This window comes from Montipora foliosa, chromosome 8, assembly GCF_036669935.1.
Source record: "Montipora foliosa isolate CH-2021 chromosome 8, ASM3666993v2, whole genome shotgun sequence".
Classification (NCBI taxonomy): Eukaryota; Metazoa; Cnidaria; class Anthozoa; order Scleractinia; family Acroporidae; genus Montipora; species Montipora foliosa.
Genome location: NC_090876.1, coordinates 3,269,493 through 3,289,492, shown reverse-complemented (window position 1 = coordinate 3,289,492; position 20,000 = coordinate 3,269,493). Strand labels below are relative to the sequence as shown.

The window sequence follows — 20,000 nt, the reverse complement described above, 5'->3', positions numbered from 1 at the left end:
ACGAATGGCAACCAAATTGAGGACAAATAAACAGCTTAAAATCATCCGCAAACACGCTTCTTCCGCTACACATCAACAACGCTATGAAATCGCGGTACATGCACCGACCTGACAACGCCGCACATAACCGCACAACTGGCACATCAGCTCTCCTGTTGTTAACTCCGTTAAATTACATTTAACTGCATTTAAAATTTACTCTTCTTAGACAATGGAGATCATAAGCTTGAGGATTTGGGGAAAAACTCATACAAATCTTTCCTGCGTCTCCGCAAAGCCTCGAAAACATGTCCATTGTTTCAGGCTGAAATGAAAACATATTCAAATTAAGCTTTTGCAATGTGCGGATTGGAGGACAATGGCTAACCTCGGCTAGCAGTTTTGCCTGGCCTTGCATCTGGCTGCTCAATGAAGACTGGGATGAGTCGAGCTGAATCAATGACTGACCAAAGTGACTTGCTACAAGATGATAGGAAGAAAAAATCAATACTCGCATGTAACACATGCTGAGCCAGACCTGCTACACTCTAGTCTCAACTACACATTTATTTTACACAAAATCGCCATTAATTTGATTTGCTGCCATCTTTGTTAGTCTGACAATGTAGTGATGTCCTCCCAACTTGGAGAGCATTCCTGCATGTCTGATAATGTAGTGGACAATGTCTTTGTCTATTCTCTGTTTGTCTTCGAGCGAATCAAAAGGGACGGAGACAATCCAGTAAGCCAATCAAAACTCGAAGTAATTACACGTAGCCGACACAAAGCGCGGCAAAATGTGCACACGCGAGCCACAATTGGTTTTGGTTTCACTTCAGGTTGGTTGAAAAAGTGGCGTGAAAACTTTAAACCAATCACTGAGTGAAGTAACGCAAAAACAAAGCAATTCGCTAATTACTTTCGACACTCAACTGAAAACCGCTCTAAGATGTATACCAATACCTATACTGATGTCTATGGTTTTATCAAGGGGGATACGGTGACAGAGGGCAAAAACCGCTAGACATGCGCACTAGAATCACACTTGTGTTGCCACCATTCCATTTTCAAAATGGCGGACGACAAATTTAAAAGAAAGCCTCTTGCATCTAGCATATGTTTCGTCTAACTTTTCACAAAATTTGACAAAAGCTAGAATGATATTCTTCACTTCGGCTTTACTTCGATCACTTCGAATCTTTCGAGTTTGCGCAGGCACAGTTACGCGAACAAAGCAATTTTACGTCATTATCCTCTAGCCAATCAGCGCTTTTTGCGCTCTGTCGGATACGGTCAGGAATATACTGCGCATGCCTATGTGTAGATGTGACCTGAGACGATGATTGCATACCTTGCTCATGGAGAGATTTCAGTGATTGTAGTCTCGATATCTACAAAGTTAAAAAAGTCCAAAAAAAATTCATTCACATAAGCTGCAAGATGAGGTAATTCTGACATATGAAAGAGCAAAATATGAGTAAGGAATTAAATGTACATGTAAATATTCTGATGGAGCCAGGTACGTTTCGTGTTTTCCCCAAAATTTAGTCTGTCCAGGTAATATTATGGCTACCGATTACAATGCGTGCATAAATCTACCCTTTCCTTGAAATATTGCACTGCAGAATAGGATAATGAATACCAGTAACTCTCCTTTTAATGTTTTTCATTATCAGAAAGGTGTTTTTCATGTGATATGACCCGATGTGCAAACTGGTGATGGTGTAAATCAGATTGACCTCAATGAAACACTTACCAGATCTGGAACAACATCTACAAAGGAATCCCACTTACTCAAAAGATCATAAAGTTCAGACACCTAAAAAATAAATATTCCAAAGTTTCCAACAGGTTCATTTTGGGAGAAAGTTGGATGAGTAACTACATGTAATTTTAAGGGAAGGTTAGAAAAATGGAAAAATTTCACAGATTGCTATCATAAATAAATCGCAATTGGTTATATAAACTCACAGTGACATAACTTAAAAGCTTTAAGGTGGCTGAACACAGTTTTTGATACCTATGTTTCATTTACCTTTTTCTCTAAAACACTTGATCCTTTGGTCGCCAAAACTGGTAGCAAGCAAGTTAACAACACGAACCTCGGTTTTTATATAGTTAACCTGACGTATGTACCGTTGCCATGGCAACATGAATAAATATAAACAGACCTTTATTATTAAAATCGGTTTTGTTTATTTGCAGAAAATCTGGTCGTTAGATTTTCTTTATAATTTGCATGCAACAAGCTTGTAACGATGCTCACAAGTTAACACTATTTTAATAACAATTTGACAGAGAGATCTTTAATTATCCCTTGTTGAAGGTTCACTGGAATATCTAGAATTTCCTCTGTTAAAGTTCAAATTTTTTCAACGCTCCAGTTACTTACGTCCTAAAGTAATTTCGTGCTAAATTTCGTTGAATCCTAACGAGTGGTTCTCGAGAAATAGGCGTATTTCCGAGAAAGCTATTCCGCATTCAATCGCAATGTTTTAACTTACTACGCATGCGTTGCATTTACCTGGGTTCTTTCAATAACAAGAAAAATCTGCGAATTGTGGAGTTCTTTGCATCGTTACCTTTTCTAACATACCTTTCATAAAAGACTAAAACCATCAAAACACTTTGTTCAATTATGAGGAAAAATAGTACAGATAGCAGAAGCATTGGGCAAATAAAATGATTGCTGTATGTTTTCTTTTTTTTTTGCAGTCCTTGCGCGCGCGCTGCATTGCGTTAGCAAAAATGCGTGCGAAAACTGTGTTCGGCCACCTTAAACGTTTGGAGAAGAATTCTGTTTATCTCTGTTACACTAGGCAGTGGAAGATCAAAGAGATGAAAATAATGCTTGAGAAGGAGTCTGACTATTTGGCATTACCTTGTTACGTTTTGCTGTATTTTCTGTTTCCTCCTTTTTTTCTGTCAGAACAGTGATGTGGTGTAAGATGCCCTGAAAACAAAAAATGGTACAGTGTAAAGAAAGCTGTTGAGAAAATTTACCAGATAAAATTCCAAGAATTAGAACAATCACTTTGCAAAAGTGCTTGGACTAAAATGCTAAATGGTGGCAAGTTTCAGCTGTACATGTCAAATACACTTAAGCATTTTTAGATAGTGTGTGCAATGCAGTATAATAAAACAACATTTCTATGAGCCTGTACTTAGTTTTGCCAAAGAGATGTGAATAGACACAGGGCTAACTTTTTATTAGTAGGGAAGAGAAGCAGCAATTCCAGCTGGTTACAGCAGGGAACCTTAAAATAATAATTATTTCATGTTCAATAACTGGTCCAATGACCAGCTGGAGTTGATCTGAGTTATTGCTGGAAGTTCAACTCCTCTGCTGTGCCTGTAAATAGCCAACTGGTCTGCCTCCAATCAGATTCAGTTCTCTACATGTAAATCTGTTCAATTTTTTTTTTATTATTTGTTTCACTGACTCTGAAGAACTAACCGAGGGAGAGGAACAGTCATGTATATTACTAAGTAAATTACAATATATATTACTAAACTAAAATTTAGTTCAGTAATTTAGTTTGATGTAGGAAAACTAGGCAAAATATACTTTAAGCAAGTAGTTTTGGATAGAGTAAAGAGCACTAGATCTTTCATTATTTTGATTCAATATTCTACTAACCTGGGCCTGGGAACTGTTTAAAGAGATGTGATATATGGAGCCATTAAAGGGGCTAGGTCACGCTATTTTAGGTAATTTTGTTTAATTTTGTTAATAATTATGAGCTCTAAACGTCAAATTGGCAGAGCAAGAGTCTTTCATTTGCAAAATCACGGCAACATAACAACTGAGAATGATTTTCAAGCTTTGTAAATGACACTTTGATATAGACTGATATAAATTTGAAAAAAGGTGGGCCAACGTTTTTCAAATTTACCCAAATTCAATCCATTTCAATCCTCTCCAGTTTTGTCCATCCATGTCCCTTCTTGGCTTCCCTGTGTTTTGTTAGAGTTCTTCTATAGTTTTGAACAGTTATTTTGATATTTTAGTTAATTCTATGACCATTTGATCAGTGCTGAAATTGCCTAAAATTGCGTGACCTCTCCCCTTTAAAATCAAGGACTGTTACCTGTAAGCGTGCATCAACATTTTCAATGTGAGTTGCATCCAGTAATGCAACTTTAGCTTCTAGAGCTGAAACAGCAGCCTGTCAACAAAAATGCTTCATTTGTCAATCATGAATAAGGATTATACAAATATCATGAAATTGCTCTTTTCAGAACAACTGGCAACAAAATAAAATAGTTCTCACCAATAAATGTTTCTCCTTAGTGTCAAGATCAGCAGTTATTGAAGACTGCAATAAAACAAAGACTTTGAAAACCTGTTTTCAAGACTGTTACATATGATGCTTGAATGCCAACTGAAATCCTTTTCAATGTACAATGGTTTCCCTTGAAAATATGGTAAATGGCTTCTGGATACATATTAGGAAGCAGCGTGGCCCAGTGGTTAGGGTGCTTGCCTTGAGATCTGGGGATCCCGGGTTCAAGACACGTTCTGACCACTGGTTGAATTTGTTCCTGGTAGTCCCTGGTTCAACTTCCCAGCTGCACTTGTAAATAGCCAACTGGTTTGCCGCCAGCCAGTTGGGATTCTTAACAGTTGTTATTGAACGTTCTGTTCTGTCATGATTGTTGTTCACTGGCCCTGAAAAGCCCCTATGGGAAGTGGTCAATTAAGTATGTATGTATCTTGAATAAAGATGTCATCATTTGTATGATGTCAAATGAAGTACTATTTGAAATGTATACAAACAGTTTATAGTGCAGAAGATTATTTAGAGGACCAAGCATTTCTCTGCATTAGTCTACGTTACATTAAGTTTACAGAAAATGGAGTGTGACAGTTAGGAGAGTTCAGGCCTTGTTTCCTGCTCAAGATTGGCTGAATGTTCCCCCAAAATAAACAAAATAGGATTAAAGTCCAGACTTTTATCTGTCATACTTCTGTGGTACAAAACAAAAAGCAAACATTGAAATACCTATACTTACCAGTTGTCCAGGGTCATTGCCCAAAACAGTCTCTAGTTTTTGTACTCTCTCCTCCATTTCACTAATCTTAACGAAAAGTCAGCAGTTTAGTACTCTGGATATGTAATTCACTGAGTGTCACATGATAATAATGAAATACGAATCTGATATTATAGCAAGGTACAGTTGTACATTTGTAAATTGCTATAATTAGCTACTGTAAGATTTCCAGATGGTAGGCAAATAAAATTAATATTATTAGTGAGCAGGGGACCATTAGTTATAAGGAAACAAGTAGCTAGGTGGGCGTCGAAAGCTGAACTTACTGGACATTAAAAATTTAGAAACTGTTTTATTTACCTAGTTTTGTAGCTGTCTTTTAGCCTGTTTATATGTAAGTACAGAGTTCTGTGGGAACGTGTGTGACAATGTTGTTATTCCGCATTTTCCGAATTATGCTTTATTATAGATGATGTAATGTTCAGTAAATATGCTCTGAACTCTGGGAACAAAAAACACTTGCGAAGAAAGAATAACTGAAACGTGAAGGACTCATGAGTTGTAAAATTATGTTTATGAGTCAGATAGTACTTTATCAGTTTTTACGAAAACAAACAGGCGGATTCTGTCTGAAATTATCAAGGATTCATGGTTGTGGTGGCCACCTTGATTTTACTGACCACTGCATTGCTCACAACATTATACAATCCACACCTTTGATAGCTGGTTGAATTTAGCATGTTCTGGTTTGTAAAACAGCTCATATGTAACACAACTGTCATCTCCCTAAACACAAAAACAAACAAAAACGTTTCCATACAGTCCAAATGTTTGCAAAAATTTCCAAAATACACGCCAGAGAAATTTGTACATGATCACACCTTTGCTTGTTTTCCACTAGCTGCATCAGACATTTTGAAAGCTTCTAGCTGAGTTTGTAAGCGCCTGAAAGAGAACCAAAACCCAAAAAACAAACTTTACAATATTTTTATGCTTCATGTTTAAAATGAATTTTGGAATTGAGGAATTGCTTTATTCATTCACTTAAATGAAAGGGAAGAATACCAGAAGATATCCCCATCAAGGGTAACTGCCTGCAGGCGGAGGTTATTGACTGAGTGTCGATTTTGATGAGGGAGGAAAACCAGAGTACCCGTTGAAAACCCCTCCAGGGCAGATGGAGATTGATTAAAACTCAGCCTATTCTACATACGACCTCTGGTTAAAGCCGCTTTGTACTTGCCTACAGTAAACAAAATCATTAAGTTTGTGTCTGTTTCAGAATAAAGATAATGAACATAACAATAACAGATGACAATAATGGGACAAGGGGTAGCAATGAGAATAACAAATATATATTATAGTGATAAACAAAGGAGACTTTTGTCTGATTGGCTGTTGAAAATTGTAGTATCCAGTTTTCCAACCGCACGCTGTAATATAAACAAAGATGGCTTTCGAAGCGGTGATTTCAACCTGTGCTTCTTCGATCGTTCTATATAGCTTCTGCCAGTTGAAGGAGGTCATTTATAAGTTTACGTGACAGGGAAAGATTCTGCAAGGGGCATTTTAGTCGGTGGGAATTTTTCTTTCGTTACGCTTCTTGTAAGCAGCCCTTTTAGTCTGCTCGGGGAAGCAACGCCTCTGAAGTTGCTTCGAGTCACCTTTTATACTTTTTAGCTTTACTTCTCCATTTAAGTGAACAACAAATGATCAAAGTGCGAAAAGACCCGAGCAAAGGCCGGATTCCTTTGTTGGGAAGGGAGTACTATCTAACGTGGTTGCGAAATATATCCCTCGAGCTCGCAGGCTTCGATTTATCCAACTTGAATGCAGCGCTGGAAGGAAGTAATTTGTCACTTCATTCGCTTTCTTTCATTGATCATTTAGAGTTATGAGATGTCCTCAGTCCTTTGAAAGAACATCTTATCTCAACAGATACGTCGACAGAAATTTAATACCAGCCGCTATTTTGTGTATGTGTCTGAGGCCAACCTGGTTCACTGCATTTATCTCATGTGCAAACACTCTCAAGATACACTACCTTAAAAATTTCAAGAACTTTCATTTAACGGAACCAAAACATTATTCTTAGATACATCAACTGATCATGAAGGCATGTTTGATAATATATGCTAAAATGAGTCAATAATGAAGTTCCAGTTTATTACTTTATTGGATAATTCTGTCCTTAATCTATGGTAACTCCATTAAGTCTAGCCATGGTAATTATTCATTGTTTTCATCATTTATGCTACCAGCGAATATTCAAAAGTGATGTTGATGTTCTTAGGAAATCTATACAATAGTGACAAATGATGTGGTCACTGCCATCAGACTTGTAGGTTGTACTGAAATTTTCTGAATGAGTTCTCTTTGGGGAGGTAAAAATTTCACTTGACCATTTGAAGATGTAAAATTACACCCACATTAAATGTACAATTAAAATTGGGATGTCTGGAAATACATAAAGTAGGTCTTGTCTTCTGTGCAATGTTTAAAATTAAAAGGACAATTAAAGGCAAAGGAGACTTTGTGATAGAACTCTGATACAATATTAACTACTTATTACTTTCGATGTGGGCAGTTCATGCTCATTCATATTCATTGCTCACTTTTGTGGTAAGTTACTATCTCACTGCAGAGAATAAAGTAAATTTATCTACATCAGGATGAAAGTGTACAAAATGTGCAGCCATTGATCTTAAATGTTTTTAGTCTATTAATTAACCCATTGACCCCTGGGGGTTCCCTATTGAAGAGTAAAATACCAAGTATGGCCGGTTTAGGGGTGAAAGGGATTTATATTATAATATTATTAAATATAGTACGTCAATAATATTACCGTATCAGTAATTGAGCCAGTATTTAATAACTAATATGTCCCAATAAAATTTAATATTGATTCCAACAGTGTTAAGTAATTAATATACCTTGATTTAGGATGATGGAACATCACACACCATTTTGTGTTCATTAAATTTATTTTTTACTTCATTCTTGGTGTATGGCAACTTATAGTAACTGCAAAAAACTTGCAGAAGAAATTGAAGAGAAGGTATACCTGAATATTATGGCTGTTTTGTGTGTCAAAAAATTTAATTGACCTGGTTTTTGTTTATTTTTGCTGCCATTCCTTGCACACAGTCACATGTCTCATAAAAGTTGAATGTGCAGACAAAGGTAAAATAATTCACTGTACAAAGTTTAAAGAATTGTTATATTTGTATTATTTATTAAATGGGATTCCAAAAGCAGAAAGGTGCAAATAGTGACACACACACCCATGCAAGGCAGCCACACAAGGGAATGAAAATTTTAAAATATGCATTATTTACAAATATAATGTATAATTACTTATCATGTAAATCATCATGAACAAAATTATTATATTTTACAATAATTACTTGTCATGTAAATTTTACTATACAGTTTGTAAATATCTTTAAAATTTCAATTACTACAGTTTCCACCAAATTTAAAGTAAGAAATTTATCAAATCGAAAAGTGCAGTGCAAAGTTGTGGTAAGCAGGCATTTTTATTTGTAAATATTACTACACTAACTAAACATTTTTTATGTAATTACCGTATTTACCCATGTATAAGTCGACCTTTTATGGCCTCAAAAGAAGCTCCAAAAATCGCCCTCGACTTATACACGGGTCAAAGATTTTGAGCCAAGTTCCAGCTAAGTGATTTACTCAAAATTAACATAATAATGTTGTCTTGGGCATAACGAACGCAATGGACAAAAGCTGACGTACATTGTAAAAGACTTACAAATGAATGACAAAAGACTTCAAAACGAATGTAAGCAATTCCAGTTGAAATAAAAAAGGATTTGTCCAACTCTAAATGTTGAAGCAGAGTTACTCACAAGCACAAATATGAAATAGACACTGGAAATTTTCGTTTTCCAAAGGCGGAAAGCTCTATAAGGCATTTCTGTTTCTTCGAATAAAACACGATCGTTCAACGGCTTAGTAACCTGACGCAATACCTCGTGTTTGCGTGCAAGCATCGTCACTCGTGTTTGCGTGAAAATGCTGGTTGGTAATGATTGTTTTTTATTCTTTATCCTGTACAAACCTGGCAGATTTAAATGCTTTTGCAAACTTCGTATTGTTTGGTTTATGAGTTTTGTTTTGTTTGTCATTTGAGAAATTGTAAGTCAAGGACCAATTAAACCTTGCACATTTTCGCATCGTTCGCAAGTTATTTTCAAAGATTGACTCCTGCTTCTGTGATGTTGCATTGTGTTTATCCTCTAAAGCCCTTTATCCTTGAACAACGAAACAGGTGAGTTTGAGGTTTACATGTTCGATTTTCAGAGAACTTTTTCGAAACTCAAGGACAAAATGCCGCATATACAACAGCTGCTGAACAACAAAACTATTAAGCGCTTGAGGCCCTGATTTTTTTGTGTATCCACATTTCCAGAAATCGAAGAATACAAGATTAGTGTCCCATGAAATATGACAAAGAAATTAAGAAATTGCGTTTTTTGCCATCAAAAATGGGGGGTCGACTTATACATGGGATCGACCTATACACGGGTAAATACGGTAAGTATAATTTTTAATAGCTGGGACTAATATTTATTGCAATAAAAGCAAGAGTCTTATTTGCAGTACATTGCATTTAAGAATGCATTGCATCTCAAGAATTTCACCCAGAGTTGAATCAACGCATCACAAAGTGCCAAGTTTCGATGAACATTAGGTTTACTTTCACAGGGCATTTTCGTGCGCCCTGCCACTTTTGAAGGAAAACTTTCAAAGCAGTTCGATTCTTCACAAATATGTGCTTTCCATACTAATGGCGATCGCTGGACAAAGACATATTTGCTGAGATTTGACCGAAAGTAACGTGAACACTGACGCCATTGTCTGATTTGGGGTAAGAAAATTTCAGTTGCGCGTCAAATATACACGGTTGTAGTTCACATTTCAAGAGGAGAAAAGACAAAAAAATGTCCAGAAGGTATGAAAATCACTCATTAACAATACAGAGACTTTTGATGTCTTAGTCCCGAGAAAATATCACTTGATGGTGGAAAAAACAAGCACTGTTTCGTCGACAAAGAAAAGCACTTTGGTAAACGGAGAAGTCGAAACGTCGGGGTTCAGTATTCGCTGTGCCACTTTTACCGGGAATATCTCTAGTCAAACCTTATCTTTGGCTCACAAAATATCACCAGTTGACGGCTTTTCGTGGACCAACGTCGGAGACAAAAGTCCTGTACTCTTAATGACAGAGTTTGGTTTAAACAGAAAATGCTATAAACCGATTGACATTTTGCAAAATGACTCTTTCGTCCGGATAGAATGTATTCGCTTAAAAGAGAGAACAAACGAAATTCTTCTGTCATGTTTTTCTGTTACTTACCTTAACTCCATTCATTGATAAATTTTAAGCTGTGACATCCTTTGAACGGTTTACCAGCTCATTTACCACTGACACGCCATAAGCAAATCCCGTCAACCTGGCAAATTTGTTTTGCATGCACTTCAAGCGCGGGTATCCACGTGAAAAAACCACAGTGGAAAATTTTAATGCCGGTTCCAGTTACTTTAATACGTAACATTATTCAATATTGTGATTTGCACATTCAATCATGACCATACGCGTTGCAAATAAGGCAAAATTTTTCCAACTTCGCGCATTTCTTTGACAAGTCTGAGCACACCGCATCATTCTAAAACAGCCGATCTAAGCATGTTTCGTTTCATCCGAGATAAAGGACTTTCTCAAGTAGAAGGAATTGCCGAGGTCTTTCTTGCTTTTGTCCATCTTCTTTCGGTATTTGTACCACAAGTGCATAGATAGCATTGAAAGTGAATGCAATAAAACCTACAACTAGCGACAGCGTCGACATCTTTTCTTCCCGCGTTCTAAGACTGTCTCGAAGGTTTTCAACCAATCACAATGCAAATAAAATTGAATTTGCCATTGATAATGCGCATGCGTGACATTAGTCTCCTTTGTTATAGTGATAATCATTGCCATCTTACTCTGACAATCCTGCTTGAGGAGTAGATGCCAAAGTTAAGGCCTGTTATGAGGAAAAAAATAACAAATCTGTGACTATAACTAATTAACACATTCACAGCTAACGCATCCCCAGTTTTGTGCGTAAAATCGTCTGGCCTTTGCCAGAATAAAATCTATAAAGGTGGGTAAGCCCGGTTCAGGGGGACACAGTTTTTGAATGGACTTAGATGTTGTTAATGAAAAACCAACCACAACAACAACAACAACAACAACAGGAAAATAAATTAAACAAGTAGAGTGATATAAAATAAATATCAAAAAGTGTTAGTAATCTTTTAAAAAATCACAGACGTTTCGGGTGTAGAACCCTTCTTCACCCGAAACGTCCGTGATCTTTTTAAAAATTACTGACATTTTTTGATATTTATTTTATATCACTCTACTTGTTTATTCGTTTAAAAGTGTCATGCATCTCCTACAAAAGTTTTGGTTTTAGGAAATTAAAATGCCTTCGTGGGACTTACTTCCTTTCCAAGAACATTGACCAGATGTAAGTCTTCAAGCTAATTAAATTAAAAACAAATTAAAAACTAAAATTAAAACAGGAAAGTGCACAATGGGAAAGACAGACACGAAGAAAGACTATGCCTTCTAGATTTGTATACTTGGTGACTTGAAATCACAGTGACAGCCATGATTTTCATATTATTGCTTGCCATTGTAAATAAAATATCCAGATTCCATGCAGATGCCCATTTCATTTTGCATCTGTCACTAATTATCACATTCCATTAAATTACAAAAATTAATAGTAGCCAAAACATTGTCATGAAATAACTTGCAGGTCATAGCTGGAGGATACAAAGTTAAAAAAGGGGAACACTTTAACTAGAGCCGTCACCTGAGATCTGCTTTTTTCTTTTTGCAATAGTAGAGAACCATACCTGTTTTTGTAATGTCTGAACCTGCAATAAAAAGAAAACACAAGCCACAATTTTCCTAGGTGACAACTTTGAGGACTACTGTTGTGTTAACTATAACAATTGCATAAAGTACACAGTAAGTTAGCAATGGAGAATTTATTGATAAAATAGATTAAGGATGACCCTGATGTATGAAATAGATCATAATGAACTGCATTTCATCGTTCATTCATCTCTCACGGGAACATTATAACCCACAAATGACCACCTCCCAACGTCAGTGGCTTCATAGCTCAGTTGGTTAGAGCATCACACTGGTATCGTGAGGTCACGAGTTCAAACCCCGTTGAAGTCCTGAATTTTTCAGGCTTGTCTACGCAATTGCAAAAATTGCATTCATAACTGCAAGGATCATAGCTTCACTTGATTTCATATCCACAGTTCATGAATGATCTATTTCATATATCATTTCATCGTTGATTCATTCCTCACGGGAACATTAGAACCCACAAATGACCAGCTCCCAACGTCAGTGGCTTCATAGCTCAGTTGGTTAGAGAGTTGCACCAGTATTGCAAGGTCACAGGTTCAAACCCCGTTGAAGTCTTGAATTTTTCAGGCTTCTCTACGCAATTGCAAAAATTGCGTTCATAACTGCGAAGATCATAGCTTCACTTTATTTCATATCCGCAGTTCATATATGATCTATTTCATATATCATTTCATCAATGATTGACTTGCAATGAAGCTATTCTTTGCTGCTTACAGCCAAGGATGGAGAGGATGGAACTGGATTGCAACGAGGAAAAACTGGCCAGTTTACCGTCTCCAGAAATTCAACAAAAACTATATACGAATAGCAATTTGTGTCATAAAATAAAATATATTATTTCACATCTTGTCAGTATGTTGTAAGGAATGTCATAAGACTAGTGTGAGCTTAATAAGTACTAAATTAGGTTTTTACACAGTCCTGAGTTAACAACAGCGCCCCTTTAAAAGCGAAATTTAATGCAACTGTTACAATGAATCCCCTACACAAGAATGTGAAAATGACATTTAATGCTCAAACCTCCAGCACCAAGGAAACTGCTGATAGCTTCTTTTCATCATTTTCATTTTCAACTGTATCCTGAAGGAAAAAAATTAACCATGATAAAGGACAAATCTCAAGAGACTGTACAGAGAGGGGGGGGGGGGGGGGAACGATTTGTAAACTAATTGACCCTTCGCCTACCACCTCTCCACAGCCACTGACCAGCAAATAGTTAACACTGTCGATCCCTATTGACAAGTAAAATCCCAAGAATTTGACAGGGTCTGTAACTGTCGTTATTGGAAGAGGGGTCCACATTTATTTAACATCAACAAGCCTCACTCCAATACAGTTATTTTGTTTGAATAAAAACTCAATGCTGGGCCTACTTTTTATGGAAAAACCTCTAATAGGTTGAAATGCGTACTTACCCCTTACCACTAAATGTAACAAACTTGACAATATTTTCAACAAAAAATAACATCAAACCAGCTTCTTCAAAACAAAATTAGGGACAAATGTTGCACTATTACATGTACATACAACAATCCATAAGAATTGTCTTAGATCTCTGGATTGTTATCATCATTATCAGCATCATCATCAAAGATACATCGTGTACTAGATGCAACCATTAGCAGGATCAGAACTGTCTAGAAAGTTCGCAAAGGTCTATGTCACGCAAAGCTTTCTGTCATAGGAATTTTCTAGAACTGTGACTCGTCAGTTTTAAAATAGACTTTATTGTAACAACTGTAAACTAGTTGCTTTTGGAAACTTCTAGACTCTCTTCAGATAGCTATATAAGCGGCCCTCTAGTCAGTCGTCGGTGTTGGTTCACGACTTCTTCCCTTTCTGTGATTTCCAAGTGATATTGTGTAACAAGTGAAGGGTTTTCCCCGTTCGTGTGTGACACTGCTATCAAGTTTGTGGGTGGTTTCCCAGGATACTGTGAAAGAAGTCTTCGGGAAATTCTGTCAAAGAAAAGGACAGTGCTTTGCTTGTGGTCAGATAAGTGTAAAAAAGTATTGTGTTGATTGCAGTTAGATTATAATAAGAGTAGTCGCTCACTCCCACTAGAAGTTGTTACAATTAAATAAACTGTTATGTAGGAATTGCAAAGTTGTTATCTTTCTGTTGTTATCTTTTTGCCGTAACACACAGCAAAGAAAGCACCATCTCCTTAGTCATATATTTCAAAAACACAGAAGTAGAAGGTTGAAGATTGACTTGTTAAAAGGAGCAACTGGATTTTTACCAAGTATATCCTTGTCACCATTGAAAAAATACAGTAAATCTTTAAAACTGTTACTTAGGCTATGAGATAACAGATAATCAATAACACTATCTGTTATTCCAATGAAATTTTTTCATTGACGCATAATTGTTTAATTTATGTGAATGGAAAAACACACCTTAATCTGTTCAAGTTCCTCTGCCAACTCTCTTATTTCATGTTGAAGTCTGTTGAATTTGTGCTGTGGTGTTTCCTTAGTCGTGCCTTCCTCTAACATTTCATACTCAGTTTTAGTAACATAACCTTTCAATCGCTTTGGACCAGATCTTCCAGAGAAATCTGATAAACAACCAAATATGTATTTGAATCCTTGGATCTTGCCAATCTCACGGGTATAATGGCTGTTGTGTTATTTGTTTACAGATAAAAGAAGATCATCAAAAACACTTAGTTGATCATTTCAAAACAATGGCACAAGCCTTCAAAGATTAGAAAATATAATTTAAACCCCTTTATGTATGGATAATACAGGGTCTGTACTACCAGGGGATTATAAAATTCCAGGAGCTTTCCAGGAGTTATCCAGGGTATAAACAAAACAAATCCAAGATATCAAACTTGATGAATTTCGTTTCTTCTTAATTCATCATCAGTTCCCATACATGTCCAATACTCCGACATAATGAGATTCCTGGTACGTCACAACAGACATCACAAAGTGTCACAAGGTGTCACAAAGTGTCCCGCTCTTTAAGTCTTGCAAAAGTGTTACTATTTTTTTGAGGATTAAGGTTGGGGGACACTTTGTGATGTCTATTGTGACATGCCATGAATCTCATTATGTCGGAGTATTGGACAACCCTCTCAGTTCCCCAGCTTTTTTATTTACAATCTGCAATCTGCATTCAAAAAAAATTTTTTTGCACTACAACTAATATTAAATAAAAAATAAATTTAAAGAGTTTTCCAGGAGTTGAAGCCAGAATAATTATTGAATTTTCAAGGAGTTTTCCAGGACACGTCTTAGAACAAGTTATCCAGGAATTCCAGGAGTACTGTGAAACCTGCTAATATCTGGCCAAAATACGTAACTCTGATCACCAATAGGGGTGCCAATCTAAGTTGCAGCATAGTTTTAATTCACTTCAATTCACGGCATAAATGGGAAAAACAAGTGTATCTCAGATTGCAAAAGATTACAAACATCATTTTCATAAATACTCACCAACATCTGCTGTATCTAAATACTTTCCATTAAATTTATCAAATGCTTCATTGGTGTCAATCTTTAACAAATGTACATTTTCATCTCCGTTTTGTACCTTAAATGAACAATGATCAAGAAAAAACTACTTTGCAAACTAAACCTGATAAGTAATGCAGAAACCACTGTTTCAGTCAAGCTACGTCAAATTTGAACTGAGTATTCAAATCTGCGTGCCAGCTTTGAACTTTGCTCTCGAGATTTTGAATTTCCTGTGGATCTTTCCTTGATATATAGCAAATAGTTAGCTATGAACTTCCCTTTTATCATAAAATAAATGGTGTTTGAAAAGTGAAAACTACATCATGCAATTGATGAATTATTGTTCAGTTACAAGTATTATGCATTTTTCGTACCAACTTGGGAAAAATCTTCAAGATTCCATTCAAATCTTGGAAGCTCCAAAGAGGAATTTTTCATTTCAGTCTTGCGGATACTGGTCAAGTGCGACATAGTTCGACCATGACAAAACTAAATAAGGATCACAACCACTACATAGTGGAAAAAATAATAGTTCATATTTCACAAATTTCATGCTGTAGAGGGGTACTGAGACGTGGTGTGAATACATTAATTTTATTTTACCATAGTTCATTATATTCGCTAAGAAAAAATTCAAGTGAAGTGATCTATGCCTCCCCATACAATCTTCAGATCTGAAGAATCCACGAACAGTTTGAGAGTAAAAAAAGCATAAGAATGAAGAGTTCAGTCCACCCCTTTAGGATACTCAAATTGTTTAAACTGTACTTTAACGCTGTAATCTAACCAATGAAGGCGAAAAGAAACACAATATCGGTTTTTACACCTACCGATGGATCACCACTATTTCCTCCTTTGTCGACAACATCAGGAGTCTCGAATACATCTGATTCATTGTCCTAAAAAATACAGGGAAAACTCTCGCAGTTATCTAATTGAAACTTGAGAAATGAAAGACAGTCGAAATAATACGTTATATTTCGCTTCAAAACTTAGAGGGTTTTCCCTGATTTGAAATGTACCCCACTAAATAAGATTGGGTTTGATTGAACAGTGATTGAAAACCAAAAGAAAGTCAAAATGACGCCAACAAAGAACTTACAATGCCCGGTAGGTCGGCATATTTACTTCGAACAGCCATGTTTAATACTAGTAACCGCTCCTCTAAGTTACAGGTACGTGTAGCCGTACCCTCCCCCCGCTTTTTTTCGGGGGGATGGGTGTATGTCACCAAACAATCCCGGATTTTATTCACTACTGTGATTGGTAGATTTTGTTCAGATTTTCCCACGTGATCAAGACAGCTCCCGTCCGTTCAAATAAGCGTTCATCAGGGGAGTTGAAGGTAGTAAAAGTTTGGAAATTTACGTCTTCACGCGGGTCATGGCTTGGAAAGAACAGAAGGTTGATCTCGCTAAGTTAGCGGAACAAGCTGAGCGTTATGATGACATGGTTGAAGAGATGAAATACGTCGTGGAAAACACCGAAGAGGACCTTACAGATGAGGAAAGAAATCTGTTATCGGTGGCTTACAAGAATGTAGTCGGTGCGAGAAGATCTGCCTGGCGAATTATCAACAGTCTAGAGGAGAAAGCAAAAGATGAAAATAAAAAGCGTTTGGCTCAGAACTATCGCCTAGATGTCGAAAACGAGTTGGAGAAAAAGTGCGAAGAAGTCCTGGACCTGATAAAGACGAAACTCCTGGAATTAGCGGAAAAACCTGAATCCGAAGTGTTCTATTTGAAAATGCAGGGGGATTACTTCCGCTATCTTGTCGAGATTAAGTCAGACGATAAAGATAAAGTAGAAAATTCGAAGGAAGCTTACGAGAAAGCCACAGAGAAGGCTGACAAATTGGCAGAAACACACCCGATTCGGCTGGGTTTGGCTCTCAACTTCTCTGTTTTCTACTATGAGATCGAAAGGGACCCAGACAAAGCATGCCAGCTGGCGGAGGGTGCCTTTAACAAGGCTATGGCAAAGATGATTGATCATGAACAGAACGAGAATACGGAAGAGTCCTCTTACAAGGATAGCACTTTGATATTGCAACTGCTACGAGATAATCTAACGCTTTGGAAGCAAGAAGCCGATGAACAGGACGAACAAGGAGGAGATTGAGCAAGAGCTGTTGCGAAATTTTTAGTAAGCTGTAATTATTAGTTTTAAGACTGAAAACTTGAACATTTTCTACTGTACAAGGCTTCTCTGGAAACAGTGTTCATTGTCACCGTTGGCTAAAGAGTCTTTTTTCAAAAACTGTAGGCTACAACTTAATGTTTATCAGATTAATTAATAAATTGCAATAGAATATTAGTCCTAAAGGGTATGTTGGAAGAAGCCAATCAAATTCGGCTCCATGAGTAGAAAATTCAAAGATGTTCTTCAATAGAGGTTTTGCATGGCAGGAACAATGAAAATGTTTTGCATTAGAAAGAACATTTGCTCCCATGGGAAAAAGAATCTATTGTTCCTGCCATGCAACATGGCTGCCGTGCAAAACCTCTATTGACAAATCAAGGTTACGTCACTGTTGATTTGGACATTTCCTGGAAGCGAATGTGACCCTTCAGTTAAATATGTTGATTTTTTATTCCGTCCTGGGTTTATTTGTGAATTTTTGTGACACTTTGTAAAATCTGTGGAGCCACAATTTAATGTTATTGCTTTTCCCCACTTTCTGCTATTTTCATAATTCTACTGGAATCTCACCTGAAGGGCCAATTTCTAAAACTGTGCTTTGGCTTTTATTCCCTGCTAGCAGAGGTCTCTGTTCTTTTGCATTCGCTGGGCTGACAAGTATGGGGAACAGAGACCTCTGCCATGGGTCGAAATTCACTGTGTTGAGCGTGCGTGGTGGTAACTTAGCGACCGTTAGGCTCACTTAACAGCATTTAGATTCACTCTACCTCATTAACCTTTTAATGCCCAGTGGCCACTTACGGATTTTACGGTGTCTAAAGACAGACTATTTAGCAAGAGCACAATTTCTGTAAAGGATTGCATGGGAAACAGTGGGCTCAAGTCAAAGGCAGCAAACAGAACACATGTTGGGGCATGCAGTTTTAAAGAGTGCTGTCCAAGGTTGTGGGCGGTGCTTGGATCAAAGTGAGTTTTGACCCATAGCAGAGGTCTCATTTCCTGTATTTGTCAGCCCAGTGAATGCAAACGAAAAAAGACCTCTGCTAGCAGGGAATGGCTTCCATAAATCAAACTTCCAAAGCCAAGCCTAAAGATACATGTACTGAGGTTTGAGACAATCATCTCAACTATACCACATTAGCTTGTTTCATTTTGAGTAAAACATTGTTTGTCAGTGCTTAAACTGAGATGATTAGGGTTGAAGGTTGGGCCATTCCATTTATTATGCACACCCCCACCCCCCAATTGAGGGGCTTGGAAATCCAGGGGGAGGGGGTAACCCAATCGGTTTTGTCATGCTTTTTCCGAAGGGTGGGAGGGGGGGGGGGGGAATATGTCAGCCCTTTGATCTTCCTTACCCTTAGAGACACGGTCACACCCTTAATACTACATGTAGGAGTATAGGGGTTTTGTCTATGAAATGGAATGGCCCGTTGTGGTGCATTAGATGCCAATAAATCAGCTATGAAATGAGATTTGTATTACCTGTTATGTATAGTATGCCTTTTTTTCATCTGAAAGGGTTGACCGCTGTCCCTGTTTGTAACAGTGAGAATCTCATTACTCTATATGCGGTGAATCTGCATAAAGAACTTTTTGTGATTCAGATTTTGTTCGTGACATCATCATCATCATCATATGGTAGCTGGGCAATTTTAAGGTTTTTGATCTAATAAAATTATTACCACTGTTTTCCTCTAATTGTGGACACGTGACAGGAAAACATGCCCTAATTGACTGCAAACGTGACAAGTTTTGTCTTCAATCATTGGAAGTTTACCCAGAATGGCAGCAAGACTGGATATCAAAGATTTTCTAAGAAATTGACCCTGATATAATAATGTATGCTTCAAATACTTTCAAACTATCGTGCACAAAAGTTTTCTTAACAGCTGCCAAACTCAAACTTCAAAGAACATGTTTTTCTATCGTGTCCATTCTTAGATGACTGTAAGTGAAGAAGATGAAAACAGCTCAGCAAAGGAGTGTCTACCGTCAACAAGTTTGCCTTGTGACTTGCTCTTAATAAACCCTCTGTTCTTTGAATTCTTTGACTTGGGTAAAGATGTTGATCGCTGTCAACAGTGTAGTAAGCAAAGGGTCAAGTCTTTGAAGTAGAAATTCTCAAGCAAAGTGTGGAAAATTGATAAATCAAAAAGCACTTTGGGGTTGGTGTAGCCTAACCCTACTGGAAGGTGTCACTGATATTTATGCTCCATCATGTAGTGTCATTTGCCCCACTTTGAAGATCTTAATGACAGACGGAACTTCCACTTATTAAGATAGCTCAATGCACATAAAAGATGGAGGTCAATAACAGTATTTAGTATTTCCTGTGCTTAACCTTGCAGAGCCTCACCTTCAACACCAACCCTAGCCTGATTCTTGGACGGTCCAGGTTGTTCGTGTCACTTGAGTGCAGGACACGAGCGACCTGGACTGTCTGA

At 37.2% G+C, this 20,000-nt stretch overlaps 2 protein-coding genes across 2 annotated transcripts in view; one reads left to right on the top strand and one right to left on the bottom strand.

Annotated features, from left to right (window-relative positions):
• LOC138012771 (dynactin subunit 2-like) overlaps positions 1-16,599 on the bottom strand; it is an 18,274-nt gene extending 1,675 nt beyond the window's left edge. The window contains exons 1-17 of the mRNA XM_068859661.1: positions 16,514-16,599; positions 16,242-16,310; positions 15,391-15,487; positions 14,344-14,504; positions 12,965-13,024; positions 11,914-11,934; positions 11,494-11,532; positions 10,990-11,030; positions 5,856-5,919; positions 5,689-5,760; positions 4,996-5,061; positions 4,254-4,298; positions 4,071-4,148; positions 2,861-2,932; positions 1,736-1,798; positions 1,331-1,370; positions 368-459 (exon numbers count right to left, since the gene is read on the bottom strand). Coding sequence (XP_068715762.1) covers positions 368-459; positions 1,331-1,370; positions 1,736-1,798; positions 2,861-2,932; positions 4,071-4,148; positions 4,254-4,298; positions 4,996-5,061; positions 5,689-5,760; positions 5,856-5,919; positions 10,990-11,030; positions 11,494-11,532; positions 11,914-11,934; positions 12,965-13,024; positions 14,344-14,504; positions 15,391-15,487; positions 16,242-16,310; positions 16,514-16,552 — 1,119 coding nt within the window. The 5' untranslated portion in view covers positions 16,553-16,599. The remainder of the gene's footprint in view (positions 1-367; positions 460-1,330; positions 1,371-1,735; positions 1,799-2,860; positions 2,933-4,070; positions 4,149-4,253; positions 4,299-4,995; positions 5,062-5,688; positions 5,761-5,855; positions 5,920-10,989; positions 11,031-11,493; positions 11,533-11,913; positions 11,935-12,964; positions 13,025-14,343; positions 14,505-15,390; positions 15,488-16,241; positions 16,311-16,513) is intronic.
• A 124-nt stretch (positions 16,600-16,723) lies between these two features.
• LOC138012774 (14-3-3 protein beta/alpha-B-like) lies at positions 16,724-19,254 on the top strand. Its single transcript, XM_068859663.1, has one exon. The coding sequence runs from the start codon at positions 16,795-16,797 to the stop codon at positions 17,530-17,532; it is 738 nt and encodes a 245-aa protein (XP_068715764.1). The 5' UTR covers positions 16,724-16,794; the 3' UTR covers positions 17,533-19,254.
• The last annotated feature ends 746 nt before the right edge of the window (positions 19,255-20,000 follow it).